Source organism: Myotis daubentonii, chromosome 8 (assembly GCF_963259705.1).
Source record: "Myotis daubentonii chromosome 8, mMyoDau2.1, whole genome shotgun sequence".
NCBI lineage: Eukaryota > Metazoa > Chordata > Mammalia > Chiroptera > Vespertilionidae > Myotis > Myotis daubentonii.
Genome location: NC_081847.1, coordinates 32,744,054 through 32,762,947, shown reverse-complemented (window position 1 = coordinate 32,762,947; position 18,894 = coordinate 32,744,054). Strand labels below are relative to the sequence as shown.

General features: G+C 46.6%; 1 protein-coding gene across 1 annotated transcript in view; it reads right to left on the bottom strand.

Annotated features, from left to right (window-relative positions):
- Window positions 1-16,097, bottom strand: part of FKBP1A (FKBP prolyl isomerase 1A) — a 33,061-nt gene extending 16,964 nt beyond the window's left edge. The window contains exons 1-2 of the mRNA XM_059705772.1: window positions 15,929-16,097; window positions 15,801-15,848 (exon numbers count right to left, since the gene is read on the bottom strand). Of these exons, the coding sequence (XP_059561755.1) occupies window positions 15,801-15,848; window positions 15,929-15,965 (85 nt within the window). The 5' untranslated portion in view covers window positions 15,966-16,097. The remainder of the gene's footprint in view (window positions 1-15,800; window positions 15,849-15,928) is intronic.
- Window positions 16,098-18,894: the final 2,797 nt, after the last annotated feature.

Here is an 18,894-nt window from a genome sequence, read left to right as displayed (position 1 = left end):
AAGTTAGTGATTAAGAAATAGTGGGAGCATGTCAAAAAGGCACTGGAACCAGCCTGAAGGGACTCCTACTGGCAAAATTTGAGACAATGTATCAAAAAGAGTAATGAAAATCAATTATTTTAGGACCCTTAGTACAATGTATGAGTTCAGAGTATACTAAAAATAAATAGAGGAGGGAAAAGTCACTTGCCACACAATTGGGGAAGACTATAAAACTAACTTCTCACTTTAAAAATGTGGGGGGGTCTACAGTTAAAATCACAAGACCATAGTAATCAAAAGAATTAAGCTTTACCCTACTTTATAGAGTTGCAGCTAACAAATGTACAAGGTATGAAAGAATTATAAAATCGCCATGTTGTAAATGGCAAGGAAATAATTTCCTCCAGTATGAATTATCACTGGTGTAAATGCCAGTAGGGAGAAGCCTAATGAGGAGCAGGGCATTTGCAGGATGTGCAAGTACCTCCCAGACTGCCTGCTCTTTGCAAAGGGGAAATGTTCCTTTACAAAAAAGTTCCCATTTAAAATTACAAATAGTGAAGCTGAGTTTGAAGTAAACAGCATCATATATGAAGTCTTCATACTCAAATGTTTAACCAGAAACCATTCAGTCTCAGGAGGCGCAGCTCTGAGGAGATTCGTGTAAAATTCCAGTGAAATGGCACCTGTACAGCAGCTTGCATGCCATGGTCAGGGTTGAGCCTCACAGTCAGCCAGCCTAAGGATTGATCCCACCAACAAATGGGCCAACAACAATCAAGACCCAATTACAACAGGAAGGCCCATATAATCCACACAAAGGACATTCCTAGAGCACCCAGCTCAGGGGATCAAGGAGACTATTCCACTGGTCCCACAGGACACCTACTACATTAGGCAACCCCACAAAGACTGGGAGTCATAGAAATTCTACCTAATACACAGAAACATATACAACGAGACAACCACAATGGGAGACAAAAAAAAAACCAAAAACAAAACAGGCCCCAAATGAAAGAACAGAAGAAATCTCCAGACAAAGAGCTAAATGAAATGGAGGTAAAAAAGTTAGCAGATATAGAGTTCAAAGTAATGCTAATAAGGATGCTCAAGGAACTCAGTAAGAACTACACCAGCATGAAAAGGGACAGAGAAACTATGAAAAAGAACCAGTCAGAAATGAAAAATACCATATTTCACAAATATTCAAAGAATACACAGAAGGTATTAAAAGTAGGATGGATAAAGCAAAGGACTGAATCAGATTTGAAAAACAACGTAGAAAAAAAGTCAGAATGGGGTGAAGAAAAAATGAAAAAGAACTAGGATAGTTTAAGGGAATTTTGGGACATGAAATGAAACAAAATGCACATCACAGGGGTACCAGAAGAAGAGACAGAGAGCAAGGAATCAAGAATCTATTTCAAGAAATAATGACTGAAAATTTCCCTAACCTGGCGAAGGAAAAAGACACACAGTCCAGGAAGCACAGGGAGTCCCAAACAAGATGAACCAAAAGAGACCCATATCAAGACACATCTATATATATAAAAGGCTAATATGCAAAGTGTCCCCTTGGAAGTTCGACCGGGAGTTCGATCGCTAGCTATGATGTGTGCTGATCACCAGGGAGTGGCATGGAACATGGTGGGCCAACAGTGGCAGCAGCAGGGCGCTGAGGAAGGGGAAGGCGGGGGGGGGGGGGCGGCGGCGGGGAAAAAACACACGTGCTGGTGGCACGTGGGTAGCAAGGGAAGGAGGTGGGGAAGCGGGAAACCTGTTCAGCCCTGATTGCAGGCCTCTCGGCCTCTTGTCATAATTAAAATCCCAAAAGATTGAAGACAGAGAATCTTAACACATTTCGTACAGCTCAGGAGTTTTCTCGTGTTTCTCGCGCCATCTGTTAAGGACCGCTCACGAGTGTTCTCGTTTTTCACGCCCATGGAAAAAGGAGCGGATCTAGATACTTAGGTAAATTTTGTTTGGTCCCTCTTCATAGTGGAAAATGTTTTACGCAGTACCTACCATACATTTAAAAAGTACTAGGAACTTTAATTGTTTATGTGAATAAAAATGTTATAATTATTGAAAAACAACACCTAAAGTGCATTATGATGATTTAAATAACGTGCAGTTTGCCCAAAAACGTGCGGTCCCTGGCGTATGTCTTAGAGATTTCTATGCGGTACACAATGTGTTAAAAGCATCAAGAGAAAAGCAGGTAATTATCTACAAGGTGTAGTTCAGTGGTTAGTACTGGCCTGCACACTGAAAGGTTGTGGATTCAATTCCCGGTCAAGGGCATGTACCTGGTCCAGGTTTGACCCCTGGCCCCGATCAAGATGCGTGCGGGAGGCAACCAATCAATGTGTCTCTCTCACATCGATGCCCCCCCCCCACTCCTCCCGCCCCCCCCACTCCTCCCTCTAAAAAAAACAATGGGAAAATATCCTTGGGTAAGGATTAACCAAAAAAAAAAAAAAAGAAAAAGAAAATGACAAAGAACTATATGCTAACAAACCGGACAATCTGGAAGAAATCAATAAATTCCTAGAAACATACAATCCTCCAAAACTGAATCAGGAAGAATCAGAAAATCTTTTTTTTTTTTTAATATATTTTATTGATTTTTTACAGAGAGGAAGGGAAAGAGATAGAGAGTTAGAAACATCGATGAGAGAGAAACATCGATCAGCTGCCTCCTGCACATCTCCCACTGGGGATGTGCCCGCAACCCAGGTACATGCCCTTGACCAGAATCGAACCTGGGACCTTTCAATCTGCAAGCCGACGCTCTATCCACTGAGCCAAACCGGTTTCGGCAGAATCAGAAAATCTTGACAGAACCTAGACACAGAACCTAGAGACAGAAGAACTTTGCTGGAGAGAACATGGCAAAAGATCCTGGACAGAAACTGGCCACAGAACCTAGAGACAGAACCTAGCGAGAGAACATGGCAAAAGATCCTGGACAGAAACTGGCCATAGAACCTAGAGACAGAACCTAGCGAGAGAACGTGGCAAAAGATCCTGGACAGAAACTGGCCACAGAACCTACAGACAGAACCTGGCTACAGAACCTGGCTGAAGAACCTAGAGACAGAACCTGGATAGAACATGGCAAGAGAACCTGACTAAAACCTGGTGACTGAACCTGGCTGGAGAACCTGGACAGAACCTGGCTGGAGAACCTAGCGAGGGAACATGGCTACAGAACCTGGCAGGAGAACCTAGACAGACCTGGCAACAGAACCTGGCTACAGAATCTGGAGACCAAACCTGGCTGGAGAACCTGGAGAACCTGGCTGGAGAACCTAGTGAGAGAACCAAACCAGAACTTGGCTAGAGATCCTGGCTAGGCTGCTGGTCAACTGAACACTGTCTCCATGTCATTCCTTCTTCGCCAACTCCATCTACACCTATGGGAACCCCTGGACCTGCTGGGGTCGGACCCCAGCACTCAAGGGGCCAAAGAGCTACATGTGGCTCACAAGCCACAGTTTGCCGACCACGGGTCTAGAGGATTTATCCAGTGATGTCAATAGGGTATTAAAATCCCCTACTATGAAAAAAAAAAAATCTGAATAGACAGATTACAAACAGTGAAATTGAAGCAGTAAAAAAACAACCAACAACAAAAATACCTCCCAACAAATAAAAGTCCTGAAAACTTCCAACAAATAAAAGTCCTGAACTGGATGGCTTCACAGATGAATTTCACCAAACATCCAAAGATCTAACATCTATCCTTCTTGAAGTGTTCCAAAAAATTAAAAAGGAGGGAAAATTTCCAAGCTCATTTTACCAAGTTAGCATTATCTAAATTCCAAAACCAGATAAAGACATGACAAAAATAGAAAATTAGAAAAAAACCAAGATGGCGGCATAGGTAAACACCGGAAATTGCTGCCTCCCACAACAACTTCAAAAATACAACTAAAAGACAAAACGGACATCATCCAAAACTACAGAAAGGCTGGCTGAGTGGAAATTCTACAACTAGAAGGAAAGAGAAAAGCACACTGAGACTCAGAGGAGGTGCGTGCAGAGGTATGGAGGCGCACATGGCAAGGGCTGGCACTGAGGACGCGGTTGTCTTTTTGAATCGGGAGGGAGTCACAAGCCCCCGACTGATCTGAACTGCAGTTCCGGGTGAGTCTCTGGGGACCCAGACTCATAGGGAGAAACTGGACTGTCTGGCAGCAGGCAGAACTCAGAACTAGAGGGCGGCTCTCTCTCAGAGGTGCTTGCAGTGATTACTAGGACACTGAGACACGGGGCCTCTTAGGGTAGAACTGAGGATCAGCCATAGCTGTTTGCTCCGCCCTGTTGATTCCCTGAGACCCCATCCCACCCAAGCTGTGGCAGCGGATTTTGCATATGAATGCCCTGGCCCTCTGCAATCTGAAAATTACCTAACAAACTGCAGCTGGGCCAGAAAGACCCAGAACTTCCAAGAGTAGGCCCAAGGCCCCACAGCAGCTTGCACTGCTTCACAGCTGGGCCTCATCTGGGCACCTCCAAACCCCAAACAAGGAAGGGGAATCTGCAGATTTCTTCGTAGCTCCTGCTGGGTAGCCTCAGGCAGAGGCTAAATTAGCACCTCCTTAGATCCAAGAGCCAGTGTACCCAGTGGTCAGAGTGGGTGGGACCATCCAGATTACAACTCCTCAGATCCATAAGGGACACACTCAGGGGGCAGACTCAGTGAGCACCAAAGCCCCACTGAAGCAAGTCTTGCCCCAGAAGGGTGTCTTCAGCACAGAAGTTCTCCCACCATAGACACAGCTGATTCTCACAGCCAATTGGCCTGGAGGTCAATTCCTCCCAGAGATACCTACAACAATCAAGGCTTAACTACAACGAGACTGTGCACAAAGCCCACAAAGGGGTGCACCAAGAGTGTCCACCTCAGGTAATTGGAGAGGCTAAGCCACTGGGCCTTATAGGACACCTAGCACACAAGGCCACTTTATCAACACAGGAAAGCATAAAAAATGCGGAGACAAAGAAACAGGTCACAAATGACAAAAATGGAGGAAAGCAAACTACTGGATATAGAGTTCAAAACCACGGTTATAAGGTTTTTCAGAATTTTCTAGAAACCGCCAATGAATTTAGTGAGACCCTGGAGGATATGAAAAAAGACCAACTAGAAATTAAGCATACACTGACTGAAATAAAGAATAATATACAGAGATCCAACAGCAGACAAGAGGATCCCAAGAATCAAGTCAATGATTTGAAATACGAAGAAGCAAAAAATACCCAAACAGAAAAGCAAAAAAAAAAAAAAAAAAGAATCCAAAAATATGAAGATAGTGTAAGGAGCCTCTGGGACAACTTCAAGCACACCAACATCCAAATTATAGGGGTGCCAGAAGAAGAGAGAGAGCAAGATATTGAAAACCTATTTGAAGAAGTAATGACAGAAAACTTCCCCTACCTGGTGAAAGAAATAGACTTACAAGTCCAGGAAGCACAGAGAACCCCAAACAAAAGGAATCCAAAGAGGACCACACCAAGACACATCATAATTAAAATGCCAGGGGCAAAAGACAAAGAGAGAATCTTAAAAACAGCAAGAGAAAAACAGTTAGTTACCTACAAGGGAGTACCCATATGACTGTCACCTGATTTCTCAACAGAAACTATGCAGGCCAGAAGGGAGTGGCAAGAAATATTCAAAGTGATGAATAGCAAGAACCTGCAACCAAGATTACTTTATCCAGCAAAGCTATCATTCAGAATTGAAGGTCAGATAAAGAGCTTCACCAATAAGAAAAAGCTAAAGGAGTTCATCACCACCAAACCAGTATAATATGAAATGCTGAAAGGTATTCTTTAAGAGGAAGAAGAAAAAGGTAAAGATACAAATTATGAACAACAAATACATACCTATCAACAAGTGAATCTAAAAATCAAGTGAATAAAAAACCTGATGAACAGAGTAAACTGGTGAATATAATAGAACCAGGGGCATAGAAAGGGAGTGGACTGACAATTCTTGGGGGGAAAGGGGTGTGGGGGTGCAGGAAGAGACTGAACAAAAATCGTACACGTATGGATGAGGACAGTGGGGGGGTAAGGGCAGAGGGTGGGGTGGGAACTGGGTGGAGGAGAGCTATGGGGGAAAAAAGAGGAACAACTGTAATAATCTGAACAATAAAGATGTAATTAAAAAGAAAAAGAAAATTATAGGCCAATATCCCTAATGAACTTAGATGGTAAAATAATCAAGAAAATATTAGCAAATTAGATCCAGCAATACAATAAAAAGGTCATACACCAGGATTAAGTGGGATTTATGCCAGGAATGCAAGGTTGGTACAATATTCACAAATCAATAAACATGACATACCACATAAACAAAATGAAGGATAAAAATCACATGATCATACACATAGATGCAGAAAAAGCATTTAATGAAATCTAGCACCCATTTATGATAAAAACTCTAAGCAAAGTGGAAATAGAAGGAACATACCCCAACATAATAAAGACCATATGACAAATACACAGCCAACATCATACTCAATGGGCAAAAACTAAAACTGTTTACCTTAAGCCCAGCCAGCATGGCTCAGTGGTTGTGTCAACCAGGTCACGGTTCAATTCCTGGTCAGGGCACATGTCTGGGTTGCAGGCTCGATCCTCAGTGGGGGTCGTGCAGGAGGCAGCCGATCAATGATTCTTTCTCATCCCTGATGTTTCTCTCTCTCTCTCTCTCTCTCTCTCTCTCTCTCTCTCTCTCTCTCTCTCTTCCTCTTTCTCCCTTCCTCTTTGAAACCAATAAAAAAAAAATTCTTAAAAAAAGTGTTGCCTAACCGGTTTGGCTCAGTGGATAGAGCGTCAGCCTGGGGACTGAATGGTCCCAGGTTCGATTGCGGTCAAGGGCATGTACCTTGGTTGCAGGCACATCCCCAGTAGGAGGAGTGCAGGAGGCAGCTGATCGATGTTTCTCTCTCATTGATGTTTCTAACTCTCTATCCCTCTCCCTTCCTTTCTGTAAAAAAATCAATAAAATATATTTTTTTAAAAAAAGTGTTTCCCTAGATAGGTATGTCCGCTTTCACCAATATCATTCAACACTGTGTGTGGGGGGGGAGGGGGTGGGGGGGTGGGCGGGGGTCTCTCACCCAGCCTGCACCCTCTCCAATATGGGACATCCCTCTCACGATCCGGGACCACTGGCTCTTAACTGCTCACCTGCCTGCCTGCCTGATTGCCCCTAACCCCTTCTGCCTGCCAGCCCAACTGATGCCTAACTGCTCCCCTGCCGGCCCGATCGCGCCCAATTGCCCTCCCGTGCCGGCCTGATGGCCCACAACTGCCCTCCTCTGTAATGACCCTCCTCCTCCACTGGGACCCGCCTCCTCCATGCCACGCGGAGCCACGGGATCCCCAGACCTTATGGTGCAGAGCGGCACCAGGCCCCGCCTCTGCTGTGCGTGGGGGCCATTTTGTGGCAGCCATCTTGTGGTGATGTAGCGTGAGGGTGTGACGCCACCTAGGCTTTTATTATATAGGAGATAGTACTGAAAGTTCTAGCCATGGCAATCAAACAAGAAGAAATAAAAGGCATATAAATCGAAAAGAGGAAGTAAAACTCTCATTATTCACAGATGACATGATACTGTACATAGAAAACCCTGAAGACTATACCAATAACCTACCAGAACTAATAAATGAATTCAGCAAAATAAATAACCAGAAATCGGTGGTATTTCTATACACCAACAATGAGCTATAAGAAAGAGAAACTAAGAAAATAATCCCATTTACTATTGCAACAACAACAAAATAATGTACCTAGCAATAAATTTAACCAAGGAGGTTAAAGACCTATACTCAGAAAATACAAATAAGGGGAAGCATATACCATGTATATGGATTTGAAGAATTAACATCATTAGCATGTCTATACTATCCAAAGCAAGCTATAGATTTAACGCAATTCCTATTAAAATACCAATGGCATATTTCACAGATCTAGAACAAATATTCAAAAATTTATATGGAACCAAAAAGACTCAGATAGCCTCAGCAATCTGAAGAAAGAAGAACAAAGGTGGATACAATACCTGATATCAATCTATACTACAGGCCATTGCAATCCAAACAGTCCTGTACTGGCATAAGAACAGGCACATACATCAATAGAAGAGAACAGAGAGCCCAGAAATCAACTGACACCTAAATGGTCAATTAATATTTGACAAAGGAGGCAAGAACATACAATGGAATAAAGGCAGTCTCTTCAACATATAGTGTTGAGAAAATTGGACAGGTACATGGAAAAAAAATGAAAGGAGACCATCAACTTACAAACTCAAAATGGATACAGACTTAAATGTAAGTCACAAAACCATAAAAATCCTAAAAGAAAACACAAACAGTAAAATATCAGACATCTCTTGTAGTAATATTTTTATTGATATACCTTCAGGGCAAGGGCAATAAAAGAAAAAATAAACAAATGGGACTCCATCAAACTAAAAAGTTTCTGTACAGCAAAAGAAGCCGCCAGCAAAATGAAAAGGTAACCCACTGTATGGGAAAACATATTTTCCAATGATACATCTGGTAAGAAGTTAATACCCAAAATACATAAAGACTTATACACCAGTAAGACAAATAATCCAATTAAAAATGGGCAAAAGACCTGAATAGATAGTTCTCCAAAGAGGACAGATGGCCAATAGACATATGAAAAAATGCTCCACATTACTAACCGTCAGAGAGATGCAAATTAAAACCACAATGAGGTATCATCTCACACCTGCAATAATGGCTACCATCAATAAATCAACAAACAAGTACTGGCGAGGATGTGAAGACAAGGCAACCCTAGTGCAATGCTGGTGGGAATGCAGACTGGTGCAGCCACTGTAGAAAACAGTGTGGATTTGTTCCCTTAAAAAATTTTAAATGGAACTGTCTTTTGACCCAGCTATCCCACTTCTGGGGAACATATCCCAAGAATCCCCAAACACCAACTCAAAAGAATATATGCACCCCTATGTTCATAACAGCATTATTTGTAACTAGAGGCCTGGTGCACAGATTCCCACAGCCTGGCCTGCGCCCTCTCGCAATCCGGGACTCCTCGGGGATGTCGGAGAGCTGGTTTCAGCCCAATCCCCACAGGCCAGGCCGAGGGACCCCACTGGTGCACGAATCTGTGCACCGGGCCTCTAATATGCATATAGATCTTTGGTTAATATCTTCCCGCCCTCCCACTTCCCTCTTCCCTCTGAGATTCATCAGTCTGTTCCAGGTTTCCATGCCTGTGGTTTCTGCTCCTGCATTGAGCATCTGCCCCCTGATGGTCAGTGCATGTCACAGTTGGTCAGCCGGTTGGCTGGTCACTTAGGCTTTTATATAGAGAGAGAGCCAAGATCTGGAAGCAGCCCAAGTGTCCATTAGTAAATGAGTGGATATGAAAGCTGTGGTACAGTGGAATACTATGTGGCCATAATAAAAGAAGGAAACCTTATATTTTGTGACAGCATGGATGGACCTGGAGACTATTATGCTAAGTTAAATAAGCCCGTTAGAGAAAGATAAATACCATATCATCTTACTTATATGTAGAATCTAATGAACAAAATAAACTGACAAACAAAATAGAAATAGAGACATAGATACATGGAACAGTGAGGACAGCTGTCAGAGGGGTTGGGGGAAAGGGGGTCTATATGAAAGAAGGTGAAGGGATTAGCCAAGTAAAATATATGCATAACCCACAGACAAAGATAACAGTGTGATGATGGCCAGAGGGAAGGGGTGGGGCGGGGGCTGGGTAGATGGGGGCAAAGGGAGGGAAAATGGGGGCTCATGTAATAGTATCAAACATAAAATTATTATTTTTATTTTTTTAATCCCCATGTATTTAATACATGTTCATTGATTTTTTTAGAGAGATGGGAAGGGGGAGGAGGGAATGGAAAAGAGAAGGGTGAGAGGGAGAGTGAAGCATTGATGTGAAAGTGAAACATCCATGGGTTTCTTCCTATGGATGGGATCGAATCCACAACCTAGGTATGTGCCCTGACCAGGAATCGAACCTGCGACCTTTAAGTGTATGGGAGGACGCTCCAACCAATTGAGCCACACTGGCCAGGGCGACAATAAAATTATTTTTAATTAAAAAATATTTTTAAAAACCATTCAGACATTTCAACTTCCAATGTACAGGAAATCAAGGCAGAGAACAACTGTGGCAGTTTCAATATGAATCTGGTTTTATATACTACTGAATCATTTTCATTTTTCTTAAATATGACCAATAGGAGAATAAGGAGACTATTCTCATTCTTAGAGCATGCTCAAATATTTAGACATAAAGTGCCATGTCTGTAACTTTAATGGCTCAGCAAAACAAAACCCATGAATATATATACATTCATATCATTCTGTAAGTAGACAAATGGCGAATGTGACAAAATGTCAACCATCACGGAACATAGGTGGTGAGCACATGGGTATTTACTGTTCCATTTTTATTTTTCTCTATGTCTGAAAACTTTACCAATAATAGCTGCATATACACACAATGCTGTGGGGCCTTTGGTTCATTTAAGACAAGCAACAGCATTTGCAGGATTTTGTATTATGATGATCACAATCCCAAAGAAAATAAAATAATGTGTTCATAGCAAGGTCTATTTTCAAAATGTTAAAATCTCATGATGTTAAGGAAACTTGAGGAGAAAAAGAACTGGCATCTTAAATTGCCCACATAGCCAAGCTGCTATAGCCCAACCTTGTCCCTCTCATATCCACAAAAAACAGTAACAAACACTAAAAACCTCCCATGGTCCTCAAATTTAAGAAAACTGCTGCAGCCTTCTTAGCCATTATATTCTGCAGGCAACGTGTAGGCCTGTTTTAAGATAAATCTTAGCTCAGATTCATCTCTTTTTTATAGGTACCTATTTTCCTATCTGTAAAACAAAAGGAGAGTGAGGTCTTGGCCCAACCCCCTCCACTGACCCTAAACTGCACGTACATTTGGGCCACTCCAGGAGCTGCAGTGCTAGACTCACACCAGGGTTCCTCTAGACATCACAGATCATGTTAGCTGGACGAAAGATGTGGGGGCAGAACACAGTCCAGTGACTGGGACACAGGGGGCCTTAATGACAGTATGTGAAATAACAGCATCACTGTTGTCACTGTCCATCTGAGAATGCCCTTGCCCCAGTGACTCCTCATACCGGACATTGTCACTCCCATTATACAGATGGCACATGGAAGCTGAGAAAAGTGGGACAATTTTCCTAAACATTCTTAACGTGTCACACACAGAAGAGGCAAGATGTGAACCCAACAAAGTAACTACATATCCTCTTGGGGCTCACATCAACTTGGCACCACCTCTGCACACCTGCCCTAGCTGGCACACTCTACCCACCCAGGATACAACCAGGGCCCTGTTTCTGCCCTTGCCACCAAACAGTTCAATGTCCACACAATAGCCAAAAGGAGCCTATTAAAACCCAAGTCAGCTCATGACCCTCCAATGATCCCACCTTACTCCCAAAGACAATCTATATATATAAAAGCCTAAGCAACCGAACGACCAGTTGCTATGATGCACACTGACCACCAGGGGGCAGACGCTCAACGTAGGAGCTGCCCCCTGGTGGTCAGTGCACTCCCACAGCCAACCTCTTGTGGCTGGCCAACCTCCCGCGGTCCCTCCTGCTGGCCAGCCCCGATCTCGTTGGCCAGGCCGAGGGACCCCACCTGTGCACGAATTCATGCACCGAGCCTCTAGTGTTCCCATAACAATCTACCTGGCTCCACCATCATTTCATCTTCTCCCACTCCTCCCCCCTCTCCCCCCGCCCCTTACACAATCCATTCTAGCCACACTGGTCTCCTTGCTGTTCCCCTAATACACACAAAGCATGCTCCAACCTCTGTGCTAGCTCTTCCCTCTGCCTGGAATACTCTTCCTCTAGAGCAGTGGTTCTCAACCTTGGCTGCACATTAGAATCACCTGGGAATCTTTTTAAAATCCTGATTTCTGGGTCTCATCCTCTGGAAATTCTGTTTCTTTGTTAGGGGTGAGGCCACAACATTAGTAACAAAGAAACAGAATTTCCGGAGGATGAGGCCCAGAAATCAGGATTTTAAAAAGATTCCCAGGTGATTCTAATGTGCAGCCAAGGTTGAGAACCACTGCTCTAGACAGACATGCCACTCACTCCCCAACTTCCTTTGGGTAAATATTAAAGTGTCATTTTGTCAGAGGCCTTTTCTGACCACCCTCACTAAAAGCAGCAAGTCTGCTCCCCATGCCCTCTAGCCCTGTTTATAATCTCTCCACAGTGCTTCTAACTACCTTCATGCTATTAGTCTTATCACTCAGGTAAGCCCCCCCGCCCGCCAGATTAGGTCTTTATCTATTTAGCTCACTGGCCACATCCCTATTGCCTGGCTTGTTGCTGTTGCTCACTAAACATCTGCTGTAGGAAGGAAGGGTCCTGTGCAGCCCAGCCCAAATAGCTATAGTCTGTCCACCTGAAGAGTGCCTGTGGAAAGCCATCTGAGGGGTGTGCCTTCCTCCAGACATCGGGTCATCATCCAAGAAACACCCAGCAGGAAAGTGGATGGAACTAAACAGAGAGAAGGGAAACAGGCTGAAGAAAAGCAAGGCGTGGGAAGGGGCTGCAGGCAAGTGGCCACACCTGGCCGGGGAGCTCAGTCGCCCTCCAATTGGAGCTCCTGAGGAAATGGGGTTGAGGGGACCTTGGTTTTTCTGTCAGAAGCCAGGCTTCTGACAAATCTGATCCCAAAGACATGATGTCAACTACTATTTAAGAGGATAAAAAAAGAATGCCTTCAATCCACTTGAGGTTGCTCTGACAATGGGAGGCACGTGGCAGCTGATGTGAATAACAGGGATATAAGCCTAGCTCTGTGTCAGGACAACTCAACAATCAAGATGACAAAGCTACTGGAGGCAAGGAGAGAGGAGCGAGAATCCACTTGATCCTCAAAGCACATATGTGGCAGGTTATGGTCCCACCTCCTCCCTTCCACCTCAATATAGCATGATAGCATGCTATTAGGAGGTGCTTGGCTGGTTGACAGTCAAGTTTTCATTTTCCCTTCTGGCACCACAAAAAGGTGTCACAAGCCTTTCTTTGAGGCCATACTCATGCTATGTTCTGCTAGAAGGCACCAGAAGAAACCTTGAGACCGACATCAAGGCTACTACTGACAGCCACCAGAAGTATTCAGAGTTAGGTAATCAAAAGGAGACACAGAAACTGGATATGGGATTGGGGTGCAACGGGGGAGGGGGGCACACAAGGGACTTCCATCACTCGGGAGTAGAAAAACAGAAATCTGTAACAGGAAACAATAATTAAGGCAGCCAGGCAGAGAGAGGCAGATATGAAAACTAGGGGTATATCATGAGAAACCCTTCTCCCTTCTTAAGGCCCAGAGGGCTTCCTGCCTTTGAAGACCTTTGGACTTTTATGATAATCTCACTGCCCCCCCTCCCTGCCAATCATGTTCCCACAAGATGGATCTGTTCCCAATGGCCTAAAAGCTTTAACTACTACAGATGAAATCTCAAAGTGCTTACCCATTCCTCTCACGCCCCCACAGGTCTTAAACAGGTTCTTCCTGGGAAGCTGGTGGCAAAGACTCAGGGGAACAAAGCCACCCACCTGAGAACAACCTATTCTGTGAGCATGAGACAGAGCTGACTTCTCACTAAGGTGCCTTTGTAGGGCTTATAAAAAATGAAATAAAAAAGAAAGCTTTTGTCCTAATGCATGCCAGGGTCCTGCTGCTGTTCTGGGAATGTGTGGGTGGGTGCCACCCTCAATGAAAAACAGAGACTTTGAGAAGAGGCACTGGGAGCCCTGATGGTGTTCTAGGTCCCACGACTATCTGTTCTCTTAGAGAAAGGCTCCAGGCATGCTGTGTGGGGACAATTCATCAAGAGGCACAGTGAAATGTGGTCCTGCCTACGTACTGGTGTCCAGTCCTGCCACAGCACCAGCAGACGGGTGGGACTGATGTAGTAGCCAATTATCTGAATGTGGCTACTTTCAAACTGGGGGGTGAGGGGAGGGGCGCAGAAGTCACTGCATCCCCTGAGCTGTCTCTGCCCAGTTGGCTGTAGGAAGTGAATGAGCTGCCCCCTCACCCCAACACTGTAACAGGCAATGGTCACTCTTCTCACCCCGCTGATCACAAATAACCACAGACAAGCTTTCCTCCGCCAGCCGCCTCCCTAGGCTCAGGTGCTGATTGTGGCTTACAAATACAGTCATTTAAAATGTCAAAACCACCTTCCAGTTTCCTTCACAGGCATCAGGCTGTTCCTTACAAAGCTGGGTTTCAATGCCTCCTCTTCCACAGCCTTTTAAAGGGTTCTAGTCCTTAGCATGTCCACCCACAGAGAAGGGCCAGTGAAATAAGAGCACACTGGAGGCGGGTGTTAAATGCCTTTTTCCCTTCAACAGAGGGCTGCCCCCATGGTCTGGGAGAGAAGGTAAAGCTTGGAAGGGTAGACCTGAGCAACTCAGAGCTGCCTACAGCAGCGGTTCTCAACCTTCTGGCCCTTTACATGGTTCCTCATGTTGTGACCCAACCATAAAATTATTTTCGTTGCTACTTCATAACTGTAATGTTGCTACTGTGATGAATCGTAATGTAAATATCTGATATGCAGGATGGTCTTAGGCGACCCCTGTGAAAGGGTCGTTCGACCGCCAAAGGGGTCGCGACCCACAGGTTGAGAACCGCTGGCTACAGCCTGCCACCCAGGCGAAGTAACAGAAGAGAAAGGAGAGGAGAAAAAAACAGAGGAAGGAAGAGGAACAGAGGAAGGATGGGAAGGGGGAGAAAGGGGGGGGAGGAAGGGGAAGGACCGTGATTCATATCAGCAACTGGAGCTGCACCGACCTCCCCCTCCACCCACAGCAGGGCGCCGCCGCCTGCCGCGCAGCCCCCACCCCCGCCTCGACACCGCCCGGGAGGGCCTTGTACCGGCATGGAGTCCAAGAGGGTCTCCAGGTGCTGGGCGCGGGTGCGAACTCCGGCCGAGGGTCCACAATTCCCTTTGGCTTACATTGCTGTTTGTGACCCTAACTGGGCCCGTTTCCTTATTTTAAGATGGAGATGAGAAAAGTCACCTCGTAGGGCGGGGGGACTAAATGCCATACGCGTTCTGTCAGCCCGGGCCATCAACGCCACGGGAGCTGGGATGTGTCAGTGCCTCCAAAGTATAAAGAGGCGAGAGACGTGCAGATGTGGTGTCTCCGCGGCCAGGCTGGGCCACAGCAGGGACTGGGGAGCCGGAGCGTTCCTCCTCCCGGCAGCGGGGCTGGGGCCCGACTCCCGGGGCGAACGGCAGCTCCGCGGATTGGGAAGTGCCTCGCCCTTCTAATCGCCAAAGGAGGGAGGGCCGGAGCGGGGCTGGGAGTGGGGTGTCAGCCGGGACGCCAATCCTTTCTGATGGTCCCTGAGCGTCACCTTGGGCAAGAGCCTTCGCCTCCCCCAGCCTCAGTTTCCTCCTCTGTGCAGTGGGCACAGGGGCAGCATCCGAGGCACAAAACTGCTTGTGAAGGGCAAAATGAGACCCGGTCCGAGGTCAGCGCTCACCGGCGCCGGCTCGGCCGGTCGCGGGTTCCGCAGGCCTGAGGCGGCCCCTCGGGGGCGCTGCCCTCGCCCAGGCCTCAGCCGCGGGCCACGCGGGCCTCGCCGCCGCCACGCCTCAGGCCTTTGCCCCCAGGCCGCCCTCCCGGCGCCCCCACCCCCGCCCCACGGGCCCGCCGACTCACCCGTGTAGTGCACCACACAGGTCTGGCCGCGCTTCGGGAAGGTGCGCCCTGAGGAGACAGACAGACGGCGCGGTGAGCGGATGCGCACGGCAGCGGGGGCCCCAGGACCGTCGGATGCGCCTACTCACCGTCTCCGGGGGAGATGGTCTCCACCTGCACTCCCATGGCGGCGGCGGCGGCGGCGGCGGCGGGCGCGGGACAGACGGACGGGCAGCGCGATGGACGGCGTGGACCGAGAGCGGATCAGGCGACTGCGCGGCTTTGCCTCGTCCCTCCGCGCGACGCCTGCGCACGCGCGCCCCGCCCTGCACGCCCCGCCCTGCGCGCGCGCCCCCCCCACACGGCGCGCACGTCCCCGCGCCCGGGAACCGGAAGCCGGGAGGCCCGCGGCTGCTACCTTGCGGAGGCTGCCGTTCGGACGCCGGACCTGCCCCGCCCGCCGCCCCCCGCCCCCCGCCCCGCTACCTTTCTCAGAGCGTCTGGCCAGGCCGGCATCTCTTCAATCAAGTTTCCGCATCTGAGAAACGGGGAGACGATTTGGGGCTCCGCCGGTAACCGAATAGGTGGCTTTCAGCAAGTTCACACTTCTCAGTGCACACGCATCCTGTACAAAGGATGATTTTGAGGGCAGCGCAGATGTGCGTGCATGTTAGCGTTCAGTGAATGGTTCACGATGAGGAGCTCTGCTTTTCCATGTTGGAGGAGGAGTCATTATGTGCCCTGGATTCATTCATTCACGCATTCATTCATGGCTTATTTTGTGCTCGGTGCTGGGGAAACAGTAGGGAAGGAGACAGACTCAGTCCCTGACCTCACAGAACTTAAATTTTGGTGAGAGGCAACCAGTACCCACACAGGTAAATGTAAAGTTTCAGATCTGTAAGTTCTGTGAGAGAGCGACCCCTGACGTTGTGTTCTGAGAGACAGAACAGAGAGGCCTGTCTCAGCCTGGAGGGTAGTGACATGGTCCGTGCAGGTAGCTAGGTTTAGCCAAGGTCTGAAGGAGTTGACCGGCTGTGTGCGGCGCTGGGAGAGGCAGAGGAACACGCAAGAGGCATTGTGGCAGGAGGGAGCGTTGTGACAGTCTAGGGACCTGCGTGTGCTCCTCGGGTGTTTCAAACATGACTTCAAAGTTCTTTGACACTCTTCCCATCATCTGTGTTCCCTTCCCTACAATCTCAGGGACCTTGTGACTGAAATTGCTGTCTTTCTTATTTTTTTAACTATATTTTTATTGATTTCAGAGAGAGGGAGAGGGAGAGATAGAAACATCAGTGATGAGAGAGAATCATTGATCAGCCGCCTCCTGCACACCCCCCACTGGGGATGGAGCCTGCAACCCCGGCATGTGCCCCATGGGGAATGGCAAACTGAACTGTGACCTCCTGGTTGATGCTCAACCACTGAGCCACACCAGCCAGGCTATTTTTTAAAAAAATATTTTTATTGATCTCAGAGAGAAAAGGAGAGGGAGAGATAGAAACATCAGTGATGAAAGAGGATCATTGATCAGCTGCCTCCTGCACACCCCCCACTGGGGATGGAGCCTGCAACCCAGGCATGTGCTCTGGACTGCCCTGATGGAGAATTGAACCATGACCTCCTGGTTCATAGGTCAACGCTCAACCACTGAGCTAAGACAGCAGGGCTCTCTCTCTCTTTTAACGGTCCAGAGGCAGGTAGGACAGCTTGGCTTCACAGGCTCTCCAAAGGATTGTGTTCATTTTACTTGTGCCTCTCCATCTGTAGGATCCTACCCTCCTCTGCATGGTCCAAGCTGACTCCAACATACCTGCATTCCAACCAGTGGAAAGGGGGAGTGAAAGCTTACCCTATCCCTTTAGGTGCATGACCTAGAAGTTGCACACATCTCTTCTTCTCATCTCTCATTGGCTACAACCTATTTGTATGGTCAAATTTAGCTTCTTGTGTGCCCAATGAAAAATAGGAGTTCTGTGCTTATAGGAGAAGGGAAGAACAGATATTAGGAGAAAAAAAGGGGGGTGGGGAGAGAATCCTGCAATCAATGCACATGTCCTTGACCGGAATCAAACCAAGGACCCTTTGCCAGTGCTCTATTCACGGAGCCAAACTGGCTAGGGCCAAAGAGTTTTGAAATTTTCGGTTACTTTATTTTTCAGTTCAAAGAGTTTCATTTGTTCTTTACGTATGAATTTGCTTAAACTTTCTATCTTTCCATTTGTTTCTAAATGGTTTGTCCTTACTTGCTGGAGCATGTTGATAGTAGCTGCTTTAAAGACTTTATCAGATAATTCCAACAGCTGTGTACTCTCAGCATCTGTTGTCTTTTCCTTTGTGAATTGAGATTTTCATGTTTCTTCATACGTGTTAGCTCTGATCATATAATCAAATCGATATCCCCTCCTCTGGGAAACTGACCTTTAGATCATTTCACAACTGACATTCTCTTTCACTTAGACGACATTCCATTTGCTAAGAACAGTAACTTTCCCCTCCAAACTTGCCCAGGATCTGGACCTGCCCAGAGAATTCTCCATGGAAAAAGCCCTCCTAGAGTCCTTTAAAATTTCTGACCCCGTCCCTGGCTGCTGATGCCATTTTGGCTAAGCCCATCTGGTCTCCAAATGATCTAATAAATTTATAATCCCTGGCCACTCTTGTCCTTGTGCATTCCTCCTTTGGTGACCCTAACAATATGTCAAGTAATATTGGAATATATCCTGAACATTTTGAGTGTCATTATACAATATTCAGTCTTTTTAAACTCCTATGGAGAATGGTGATATTTTTGTTTTAGTAAGCAATTGACCAGATTGGGCTTAGGCTACATGTGGTAGTCTGAAAATGCTCCTTGGTTCAGGTTCTGAATAACTGAGGATTCTAGTGGCTGGATCCTGAGGAGTGGTGGCACAACCCAGGATGAGGGATGCTCGACAGATATGCCTGAGAGGGACAATAATGCTGGCATGAAAATAATATTGTCAGGCAGACTTACAAATTCCTATCAGAAGCTACTAGATTAGAGTGTCATTCTGTCATAGGTTTAGCAGGTGGGAATACATCAAGCCCAAATGGCTTGAGGGAGTTTATTATTTACATGGATGGCAAAAGC